Genomic DNA, 12,957 nt, shown 5'->3' on the forward strand with positions numbered 1-12,957 from the left:
TTTGAGTCAATGCAAAACCGTAAGTATATATATATATATATATAAATAGTACAAGCTGTTGCTTAGTGGTTTTAACAAATATTAATCTGTTAGCGCTAATTCAAGTAAATAGAGTGAATTATGCAACACTACTCATTCAAGCTTCAATAATTTTTACTGCACAGATTTTGTAATGTGAGGACAGGCATGGTCATAAAGGAAGTAAACTTTGTTGTATCTTAGGTGTTTAATTAAGAGTTCTTAAAGCTTGTTGCGTTGAATCAAAATCAGAGTGATTGAATATCTAACAAAAGGTTAATCTGTTTCTCTGATTTTACAGAAAGAGTGTGGTCATTAGATTCAAGAGATAAAGTAGAGCTTCTTTGCAAATAGTTCTGATAATCATTTGTTAATGACACTGTTAAAGATCTCCCAAAAGTCTCCGGAACCTAACTTCTGAGATAAAATATGAAATTTTCGTAAACTGAAAATGTCAGCTTAGCATCAAGTAACACCTTTTTGCATCGATCTCTTGCAATAATCAAAAGACTTGTTCTCAAGAGACTTTTCCTTGTAGAAAAGATGAAAGAAATGATTGCGCTTAGAAACAGCATTTGCACAAGAAAGTGAGAACCGTGGGGTAGAGTGAGGCTTGATTTGAAACTAACAAGAGAGATTGAAAGCTTCAATGCCTGCGGGGATCCAGAAGATCACAAAGGAGGTGCAATTGTTAGCTGATAAACAAAAAATCACAAAAAAAATTCAATTCAGCTTTAAGCTAGTAGTAAGAAGTTTAGCAAAGGTGACTCTGAAGAAGAAAAGAAGAAGAAGAAGAAACGAAGAAAAAGAAGAAAAGAAGAACTACCATATAAAAGTTTTAATGAGACCCAGAATGCTCTGAACCCCCAAAAAAGACCAAGGAGAAACTGAGCATAAGCTAGGATCAGAGACAAATCACAAGTCAAGGAGTAAGGGTAAGTGATTAGGGTTGTCTGGAAAACAAGTCACAAAGTTAGCTATCTGAGTAAGAGGTTGAGAAAGACAAAATTTCAGTTTTAGTGCCAGCAGTGGTTCTTAAACCAAGCCATTTAGCATGATAAGCATTGTTTTATGTGGTATTAGCTGCTGAGTGGCTTGAATAAATTTGATAAAGAAGGGAATGTTGTACATTGTTTTTAGCTTTTTTTGTGTTATACAGAAGTGGCTCTGCCAAAACTTTAAATGGCTTGATAGGCTGTTTCACACCTTATACCAAAATCATGGAAACTTTTTCAAGCTTTTAGATTGCTATAGGAATTTTTAGAAAACTTGCTCTTTACTTTTTAGTCAACCCAATAGTATAATATTAATAGTAAACAATAATAATACTTATAATTATTTTGCAGTATTATACATTGATTATTATATTTAATTACTTAACTATCATATTAAATATTACAATGTTAATTCAAAAAAAAACATTCCATATTCCAGAGAGTAAAATATTTTATAAAAACCATTATTCCATTTTATAATTGTTCTCATTATATATATCTTTTCTTATATAAATATATAAAATAACTAATATAACAAAATATTTTTTATTATTTTAACTGATTGTCTTTTTAGAATAACTTAAATGTATTCAAGTCAATTTGTAGCTGCATTGTGAGGTATGTATTGCAGTTTTTATTTTTGAAAAATTGTTTGAACTTATTGTGTACAGTTTTTGTTATTTCCAGATCTCTGTCCCTGCACAAAGATTTAAAAATTCTATTGTTTTTCTAACAGTGTTTTGCTCATTTAAAATTTATAGCAAGTGTTAATTGAAAACTGCTGAATTTATTGTGTTTAATCTAAAAAGTTATATAAAAAGTATAAGTTGATGTTATTCTTCAGAAAAAAATAAACAATTCTGAACATTAAAAACTATGAATGTGCAAAGTTTGGTGAAAACAAAAAAAATTTTGAAGAAAGAGAATCATCACCTTTAAGAGCTGCTTCTGCCACTTCATTATTGTTTCCTAAACGAGATTTGCTACTTTGCTTATCTCTAAATTTTTAAAATTGTCTTTTGCATTTGTCTTCATTAAATAAGTTATGAAAAATCAAATTTTTTAAAAATCATTTTGGAATAACTTATAAAAGGTTAAACTTGTTATAAGTTATTTCAAAATAAAATGTTTATATATTTCTTTTATAAAATATTTTAAAAGTTTAAAGAGATTTTTATAAGTTTTTTAAAGGTTTTAAATTTTTATAGACTTTTTATATTTTACTAATTGTGTAGATTGCTGAAATATATAGTTGCATACAAAAGATTATTTCCAAATTGTGTTTTTTTGCAGCTCATTTATGAAATGGAATCTTTAAAAGTTTTATTGAAGCATTAAAGTTTCAGATGTTGATGCATGCTGTTTCCAAAACTTTTGATTAGTTTCTTTATAAAAAAATTTTATTAATGTCTAAATTGCTGTAACTGTTGCAAATTATTTTTAAAAAAACAGCTCAGCAGATTTTATGTGCTGAATGTTGAATGTTTAATATAAACTCTAAAAAATCTTATAATTCTTGCTTAATTAAATGCAAAAAAATAAAACTTTCCCTAGTAGAGTCAAACTTATTTTGCACCAATATCTACTTCAATCCTAGCAATTAAGAAGAATTTATGCAAATGAAGTTAGCTTTTGAAAATTTATCAGAAATTCATAAAGATTTAATTTCTATACATTTAGCTAATAAAAAACCATTCCAGCACAACCACAGGTAAAGTTGTTTTAAGAAGGATAGTTGAAGAATTCTATTTGCTTAAATCAATCATCTATCAAATAGCACCTCACACCAGTAAAAAACTTTATAAACTTTGTTATGCAAATTTTTGCTCTGGTGGTTTGAGGTTAATAAATAAGTGATCTCACCAATTTAACACCATTTTTAGTGTGTTTGTTAAGGTGCTCAGGTCTTAAGTGAAAAAAGTTTTTAAAGGTTTACTCATAATGTGCTGGAACTGCTCAATTTTATCTTGTGATAGATAATTTTTTGACTTTTTGATTATTTCAAGTAAAAATAAAGTTATAAAGTTTTTTAAAGAAAATACAAAACCATTTGAATCTGTTAATAATGTACATTTTAAATGACTATTTGTTTGTTAGACCTTAAGAAACAAAATACGCCTATTAAAAATTGAAATAACACAAATTATACTGTTAACGCTAAGACAAGTATTTCGTAGCAAACATATGAAATTATTCTTAAGTTAACAACAAAATGTTGGTTGGATATTCTAACATGACAACAATCTGAAGCACATATCCAAGTTAGTCATGAAATTTTTTTACTAAAAGAAAATTTGAGTCATAGAATAGTCCTTATACCTGAAGCCAATTAAAAATCTTTAGGAGCACATTGAGAGGAAAATTAGTGGTTGCATGCTACCTAATTAGATTAATGAACTTGGTTGATTTGATGCCACATATATACAATGTTGTCTTTGCTGCAAAAGTTTTTCTAACCAACTTAACTTAATAAAATAATATTACAGAAAAGCTGTTTGTTCAATTACCTTTGGCCTCTTTTGTATATATGTATATTAGGCCTGATAGTATTAAAGTTTTTCCATAGAATATTGCTTCAAATTGAACGCTAAAAAACAAGGTCTGAGTAAAATGTCTTTTTTTATGTTTTCAATAAAAGAGTGCCTGCTCAAACCAAAGTTTTTTATTGGTTTGTATATGTACACTTTGCTGTGTTTATTCCTATATCAGTTGATGTATGTACACAATGCTGTGCGTATGACTAAAAGAGCCAATGTATGTGTACTCCCCTTTATGTATGTATACTCCCCTTTATGTATGTATACTCCCCTTTGTCTATGGCTTAATTGATACATGTGCATTTTTTTATGTGTATAAAAAAGAGAGTAAAACTATAAATATTAAAAATAAACTCTATTTGTCAAGGAATATAGATGATTAGTCATTTAAGTTATTATTTTTACGGCTTTTTAAAAAATGATAAAATGTAATGTGCTTTGGCAATTAATGAAATTGTTTTAATATTTAGGTTAAAAAGGCTTTTATATATATATATATATATATATATATATATATATATATATATATATATATATATATATATATATATAGAGAGAGAGAGAGAGAGAGAGAGAGAGAGAGAGAGAGAGAGAGATATAAGCATTAAAAAATGTAAGAATCAATAGCCATATAGGTATGGCTATAATGTCTCAAAAAAAAAAATGCATAGTAGTTATTTAAATACAGTTATAATTACTCATAAAAAGTTTCCCTTTCATTTTGACTATAAATTGAATGAGAAAAGAGAAAATAAATAAAAAAAATTTTTAAGCAAAAAAAGCCTAGCCACAAGTCATAGAGTAAAAGTACCGGAAACCGGACACTCTTCACAAAAAGCTAAATAACTTTTTAATATTGAGAATTTGTAGGATTTTTCAAAAAACTTTAAGCACTATTTGTACTTTTTTTTGGCTTTCTTGGCAGACTACTGCTGCTGCAATTTCAACATATGTTTGTTTTAATAGCTTTGCATCTTCTTCTCTTAACTGATTTAACCATGCCTCTTCTGTAAAAGCTAGACCAGCCATTGTTTTGACATTTCTGGCTTTTTTTGCAGGATGTTTGTAAGCAATTTGGAATTGAAATTGCTTCAAAAGAGCACTTTTAAGACTGATTTTTACACGTGTTGCCAATTCTTCTCAAGAAGTTAAATTTAAAGTTGGAATTGAACTTGGAGTTCCAAGCGGAATTAAGTTTTGTGTTTGTTGAGCAGTTTGAGGCAAAGAACTTGGACTGCATGGTGATTTTGTAACTGCTGATGATGTTATTAAAAGTTTGAAAAATTTGTAATTTTGATTTGCCAATGTTGTCTTGATTTAATGGAAAGAGCTCAGTGTTTTCAAAACCAGCGATAATTTCAGTATGACTGTAAGCTTTGCTGCTTCTTTACAACTGTGCAAAAAGATTTGGGAAAATTTATTCAGAAAAAACTACTTTCAGCATAAAATATTCTTTAAATATCATGCCAAACATCAAGAGGCTGCAGAATGTGAGATGAATGGGCGGGATTGCAAATTAGTGTTATACTGTTTTCTTTACTCTTTAAGGCTACACTTAATGACGTGTGTGTGCTGTGGCCATCCAAAAGTAAAATATGTTGACCACTAATTTTTTGAACGTGAGGAATAAACATATCATCGAGCCACTGCAAAAATTGATTATTTTTCATCTAACCATATGGTTATGTTGTGTAAAGCGTGTTTGGTGGGCCTCTTTTAATCCAATCATCATAGAGTGTCGATTCTATGATTTGTAAACAACAAAAGACGGTAGAAGGAATCTGTAAGCATTAACAGAATTAAGAATAGTGTAGTTTATTTTTTTGTTATTTCCAGTTAAAACTAGTGGACGCTTTGTACCTCTTCTGGTAATTACTTTCGCATTGCCTTTGTCACTATTGAAACCAGTTTCATCACAATTCCACAAATGTATGAGCTTACTAAAACCTATTTTGCCAAATCAAAATGTTTTTTTAAAACATTTTGATTTAAATTTAAAACATCTAAATAACAGGCAATAATTTATGGTGTGCATGATCCTGCTCTCAAAGATGCGTTGTTAGTAGCTGTTCTTTTGCTTAGTTCTGAGTGCTATTGACTCATAAATCCTTTGTACCATTTGCGACCAGGAGTTACATTTTTGAACAAACACATTTCATCATTTTCAATTAAACAGTTTCTCACTAAACTTTGAACTTGATCTTATCATTTACCAAAGCCTCAATCGCCAAGCATCTGAAGAAGGTGAATTAAGGTTAACTCAATAAAAGGGCTCAATTTTGTTGTATTTTCACTGCCAACTACTAAAGTCTTATTTAAATTTTGGTCAGATAACGTTGATTTTGGTATGCAGGATAACGTTGATATTGTATGTAGAATTGAGCTGTGGCTCTTAAGCTCAACTTGTCATTTTCAATCTTATCCAATGCGTTTTTTATTGTCTCCTCAGTGTAAGGCTTCTGTTTTTTTTTTGCCATTTTAAGTTCAGTAAATTAAATTCAGTTACAGATTTATAAAATTTTTGAAATTGAAGAAACAATGCACTTTTGCGGTGTACTTTGGCACTTTAACTTCAACAGTATAAGTGCAAAAGTACAAAATTAATTAACACGAAAGTGTGAAAACTTAAAAAACCCAAATGAAAAAAATTCAGTCAGTTTGGAAAAACAATAAAATAAATTAATTTTAACATAATAAAAAAGTTCAATAAGAGTGAAAAAATAATAAACAGATTAACCTTATAGACTTTAATTGATTATAGGGTAGATTTATTGTGTTTATTTTAAGGTAAAAACCTAAGAAAATCTATTTTACGTCATAACTTTTTAATAGAGTAAGATTTTGAAAATCTACAACTATTTTTGGAGTTAGCAGAAAATTTCCAACAAAATTGCTTCCTTTGTTTTTAAATTGCCTTTTTAAATCTTTCATGATAAGAACCAAAAATTTTCAAAGAAAAGATTTTTAGGGGTTAGATTTTGTTTGAACTTAAATATCTTATTAAAGCAATCATTTTAATAATTTTTTTTTTGAAATTTTATAATTTTCCATACACTAAAAGTTAAAAACTTTTTTAAAATTTGCAAATATCTTTATTTTTAGTGAAGATATTTAGTTTTCCTAATAAGTGTCCGCTTTTGCGCACTGTCTGGTTTGTGGTACTTTTACTCTAGTGAAAATGATTTTATTATAAAAGTGTTCTATGATATTTAAGCTAGTTGTACTATTGTTTAATGATTTACAAAATTTCTTTAAAAAAAATTTTAAATAGACTTATGATACTGTGTTATGTTAAGAACAATTTTAATTACTAACAGTAATTTTAATGCAAAAACAGACCAAAAATCTTTTTTTACTTATTATTGAAACAATGCCGAGGAAAATTCCAAACAGGTTGTAAGGCATGACCAGCCACACTTATGATTCATGTCTGTCGAGTGATGGTCACTTAACCTACTTGTTGCTGTTTTTTCCAACCTATGACTTTAAACACACTGCACTGTGGTTATCCCAGTTTTATCCAGATTTTAAATACAGGATAGTATATCTAGTAACAACATCCTGAAATTTTTTTTGAAAATTTTATAATGTCGATTGAAAATATACTTTATACAATTTCTCTCCGCATATTAAATATCTAAATGTGTTGCGGTCTCTGGTATGAAATTATTGGTAAGAACATTGCTGAGCAATAAAATAAATAATCATTTAGTGAAGCTTCAGTAGGTGAAGCTTTAGTAGGTGAAGGAAAAACTTTTCTTGAGTTTAGTTAATAATTCAATAGTTTTTAAATTAAAGTCCTGATGTTTAATCTTTTTTAAATAGTCAAAGATTCTTTATTTGCTAACACCATGTCTAGCAGCACTCTTTCTGATGCTCAAACTATTTTTTCAAATATCTTTTAGATGGCTTTCCTTAAATTTTATAGAATTGGGGTAGATTTCAGACAACCTATCTGGAATCTATCACAGTGAGCTATATTAACCCCTTAAGGACCGATATTTTTTCAAATAAATGCACCAAAAAATCATTTTTTTTTTTTATGCATAGAACTTAGATATTGACATATTAAGAATAAAAAAAAATCTGTTATAAATCTAAATATTAATTTGATTGATTCTTAGTTGATTTAATATAATAGTATTGTTATAACATTATTTTCACGAATTATTTCGGGCTAATACATAATGAAACGTAAAATATGTGACTGCATCAGTTATCTCGGGTTCGGTCTTTTTGGACCATATAGCATGACCCGAGATATCTCGGGCCTGGTCCTTAAGGGGTTAAACAAAATTTTACATAACCATATAAGAAACATTTTTTCACTTTTAAATTTAATAAAAGATGATGATGATGAATCCGCCTCTGAAATTTTAATTATAAATTTTGCACCCCTTCCTTGATAATCCAAAAAATTACAATTTATCATATTTAATATGCCCTAGTTACAAACCTGGTCCTGGCCCCAGCTTCATAATTTCTACCACATGTAACATGATAAAGACAATTTTAAAATTAATATTATAAAGTCTTTTTTTTTTTAGATAAGAAATTTATAAATAAATTTTTTTTTTAGTTTTTCTTTAAATGTTGACTCATGTGCAAAGTTAAAGGGTACCATACGTTATATAGGTGGTTGGTTACATTCTTCAGATCTATGTGCAAAATACGATGCTGCTCATGCTCTCTTTTGTTTGTCCTTTGACAAGGATAATTGTATTGTTATGCACAATAGTGGTATATTTAAGGTAATTTTTTTTTTTGTTATAAAAATATATCTCTAGCCCTGCCTCAACCCAGATCAATCAGACTTCACAATTATTATTATTATTTTTTTAATCAAATGCTGACGTTTGTCTTAATATTTTTTGATGAATGTCTATTTTTGAAACAAATTTTGTGCTCATAGGTATGAATAATACCTATGGATTATTCTTACAAATTTGCATAATCTCAAATATTCCATAGAGCAAAGATATTATATGCTTTAAATATAGGCAAAACTGACAATCATCCAGCGCGATTTACATTTATTAATTATTTGCATTTTTTTTTTCCTGTTTCATTTTTGCATTCTATACTCTAAAGTGCCAAAGTGTTTCTGAGCTCATTTTTCAAAATTGCTTTACACTCTGAAAAAAAAGGTAGAAATTTTAAGGTAGGGTATATGATATACCCTTAGTAAGGTATAGTTTTCTACTTTTCTAAGGTAGAAATATTAATAATAATGATTTGTCATACAATTTTTTTACCTTTAAAGTTTAATTTTCTACCTTAAAATGTAGACAATTATACTTTACTAAAGATGTATCACATATCCTACCTTAGGGTAGAAATTTCTTTTTTCTTTTTTCAGAGTCATCCAGATCAATCAATATGTATATTGTTTTATGTTTTCAAAGTAATTATTATTCCTGTAATTATATTCATAAGATTTATTATGATTTAAATGAACAACCATATAAAAACTGCATGTTCTACAATGAAATGCAACAAAAATTCAGCAATTAAAAAAACTTAAACTTTTAACTGCAAAACATAAGATTATAAAGATAGTTTCAAATCTTCGGCTTCATTTATTGCTTCACTCATTCAAACCATTTATTGCTTCACTCATTCAAATAAATAATCAATATAAATCAAGTTAAAAAAGGAATTGTTAAAAAAAGAAACTAAAAACAAAGTCAAAACAAATAGCAACTAAAAGTAACTAAAGTAACATTGAACATAACATATAACATTGAACATAACATATAACATTGAACATAACATATAACATTAAACGTAACATATAACATTGAACATAACATATAACATTGAACATAACATATAACATTGAACATAACATATAACATTGAACATAACATATAACATTAAACATAACATATAACATTGAACATAACATATAACATTGAACATAACATATAACATTAAACATAACATATAACATTGAACATAACATATAACATTGAACATAACATATAATATTGAACATAACATATAACATTGAACATAACATATAACATTGAACATAACATATAACATTGAACATAACATAAAACATTGAAGACTTATTATTAACTGCAAGAGCTATAAGAACAAAAATGCAAAAGCTCTTAAGAGAAAAATTGAAAAGTTTCCATTAATGGTGCATAAAATAATATAACTGAACCTGGAATCAATTAGAAACGTGTTTGAAATTGATATCGGTTCAAATTTTGATTATAATTTAAATAAAAAGATGGTTCAGAAGGGAGTTTCAGATAGATCTACCTATGAAACTCACCATCAATGATAAGTTACTTGCATTACGGACAAGTGCTCTGGGAGACAATAAACACCACTAACGCAGCAAGAAAAAAGGAACTACTGGAAAATTATTGCAAAATTTCAATGGTTTGTTTGACAAGTGGGGTATGAGGTAGGCAATTCATAATCGAGTATTGTGTTTTGAATACTCGATTTTTAAAAACCATTATATAACATACATTTGAAGATATATATTTAAAAACTATTCCAGGCTTAAAGAAAATGATTATGGTTGGTGAGCAGATAAAAAAAGTAAAACTTGAAATATCACCCTACTCATACATATTTTGATGTAGATTCAGCGTGAGATTTAATTGGACCTATATTTTTATAACACTGTAACTGGTAATTTTAACTTAGATTTTCTAAAGAAAATATTAAACCATGTTTTTGCAAGCAGTTTCATTGTATGACTATTATTTTCAGTTAGAAGTAGTACCTCTTCATTGCGATTATAATGTGTGAGCATACTAGTATTAGTAATTGCTGTAACTGATGTGACCCAGTGAGTGTGGTATTAAAACACTATGACAGCCGGTTTGTTTGATTGCTGCTGTAAAACTGTTAACTGATTGTGACTCAGCATTTTATTAGCTTTTCAACTCCGACCTAGCATTTGATTGGCTTTGTCTACGCATTTTATTATTCGATTTTTCTATTTTAGATTACTTGAGAAGATTACTCCAAGATCATTTTCAGATAGATTCTGTACTGTTTAACTTTGATTTATTGTTATAAAGGGATGATTTTTAGTTATTTTGGCTCAAGTAAATGACCATTATATCGTGAAAATTTACCAAACAGATGATTTGGGAAATAACTCGGTGGGAAATCGGCTAGCAAATAGCTAGCTATAATCGTAACAATAAAGACAGCGAATTGGCCACGAGGATCGCTAGCTTTTTTAAGTCAGCGAAAAGTTATCGATATTTGCAAAGATAAAAACAGCGATTTGGCTACGAGGACAGCTAGCTTAATAAGCTAAAGACCCACCGATATTGTAGGTAGCGTTATATCGTAATAAAATCGTTGTCTAAAAAATTTTGATATGTAGCTATCAACCAGCTATAGATTTATAGATATTTTGTAGCCAGTTATAAAGCTACGATATGTAGCTAGCGACACATTTTAGCTACAAAATTTTTAAAGTTCAATTATTATCATAGTTATAATAGACTCTAAAAATCGAATTAAATGTTAAAGACATTAGGGAATAATAAAATAATAAAAAAATTGTTTGAAAATCGCTATAAAGCTAGCTAGTTGCTAGGTCATTTCCCAATCAAATAGCTTTCGTTCTCTCCAGAACTTGTGCTACTGAATTTTTTTTTGCGTTGCAAATCATAAAAGATAAAGTTAATCTGTCAAAAGCGGCAACAGTCAAAGAATTAAAGATTGAAAATTAATTTAAAAAATAAAAGCAGCAAAATTCCTAATGAAATGAGTCGCCCCATTTGCAGGTCCATTGCTTTGTGCTATGTTTGGCATCAATTTAAACATTCGGACAAATCTTATACTTTAAACAAGAAATCTATAATTCTGCATTATTCTTTCGTTTGTAGTATCGGGATGATAAGTTTAAAAAATACACAGGGTATAATTTAATATTATTAAGGATAACATTAACAAAATATTGTTTGGTTTTACCCTAATTAGTTCTTTAGATATGACGGCAATGAAAAAAAACTTTCCATTATAAAAGCATAATTTTTTAGTAGTGATATTGAACAATAAAAATTTTTTAATTGAACAATTTAAAAATGCATGTTTTTATATATATTTGTTACTTTTTTTTTTTTTTTAATAGTTACATTTTTAAATAAAGTTCAATTTTATTTAGCACCTCGTCGAATTGATGCAACGATCTGATAGTGAAAGTTTACAAAATGAATGTACCCGCTGTGTGAATAACATAAAAAAGTATACACCTTCGGTAATATAAAGTATTATATTGTAAGAACAGTGTAAAATAAGATATTGTAAGAGTAGTGTAAACAAAAACTTAAAGTTGTAAATTTTTACACAAGAGTTACACAAATATTGTTTTAAATTTTCGAGAAAACTCGCAAAATTTTTAGATGAACCCCTCTTTCCTGAAAAATTTTTGCTGATTAGATCAACTTTTCCGACGAAACCTAGTTGTTTCTCTCCATAAAAATTTTTATAAAAGGTTTTTATAAAAGCTAAGAAAAAAGTGCTTGAGGAGAAATTCTTGTGTTTTATTTATTAATTTTTTTTAATGTATAATAATATATACAATAAATAATAATAAGCAGGGGACGCAAACAGGAGGCGAATTCATAGTTTCAAAGTTGTATTTTGCCGAGTTTTGGCCAAATTGGTATCAATTATCTGTACATTTATAAAAAATTTTGTTTTTTAAACGTTCAAAATTTTAATTTATACTTGAATTTAATACTTATTTGTTATTAACAAAAGCATAAAACCTCCCCTTTATTAAAGCTCTTGGATTCGCCTCTTGATAAGTTAAACTTGAAATCGATTTTATAATTAAATAGATAATCGTATACCTAAAATAAAAATTTTGATGCTCTTTATTCCATGACCTCGGTGTTTATTTGAACCTGTCATTTCAATTTGAAAGGAACACAAATCCATTTACCTTTTGAAATCAAGACAAAAAAAACTTAATTTTTTTTATAAAAGAATGTCTATGATGTTAAAAAGGAGTAGATGAATAAAAACAGGAGTAGTTAAGTAAAAACTAAACGTAGTAGATAAAAACATAAAACTTTTGTGACTTTTATTTATTATTAAAAAAAATGATCAAACCATATTGAAACTTAAAAACCAATTGTAAAAAGTTTTGGACTTGTGTTCTTTTCGAAATGACGGGTTCATTTGTTCTAACTCGATTCAAAAGATTAAAGGAACTTTGACTAATGGATATTTGAAAGTTATTGTTTTTTTTTCACCAAAGTACATGTAACTACAATTTAACGATGAGTAACACACCACTTAATAAATTTGTAGAATGACTTGTAAAATAAAAACTTAGGCGAAGTTTGACTATCAACAGCCTTTTGTTTAAGAGTAATATTTTGTTCAAACACTTGTCAACTAAACATTTCTAT

General features: G+C 27.9%; 1 protein-coding gene across 1 annotated transcript in view; it reads left to right on the top strand.

Moving 5' to 3' along the window:
- LOC100214254 (outer dynein arm-docking complex subunit 2) overlaps positions 1–11,924 on the top strand; it is a 49,848-nt gene extending 37,924 nt beyond the window's left edge. Inside the window, exons 16-19 of the mRNA XM_065813101.1 lie at positions 1–19; positions 1,588–1,631; positions 8,130–8,301; positions 11,703–11,924. The exon at positions 1–19 is cut by the window's left edge and continues 92 nt beyond it. Of these exons, the coding sequence (XP_065669173.1) occupies positions 1–19; positions 1,588–1,631; positions 8,130–8,301; positions 11,703–11,804 (337 nt within the window). The 3' untranslated portion in view covers positions 11,805–11,924. The remainder of the gene's footprint in view (positions 20–1,587; positions 1,632–8,129; positions 8,302–11,702) is intronic.
- Positions 11,925–12,957: the final 1,033 nt, after the last annotated feature.

The sequence above is a fragment of the Hydra vulgaris genome, chromosome 12 (assembly GCF_038396675.1).
Source record: "Hydra vulgaris chromosome 12, alternate assembly HydraT2T_AEP".
Classification (NCBI taxonomy): Eukaryota; Metazoa; Cnidaria; class Hydrozoa; order Anthoathecata; family Hydridae; genus Hydra; species Hydra vulgaris.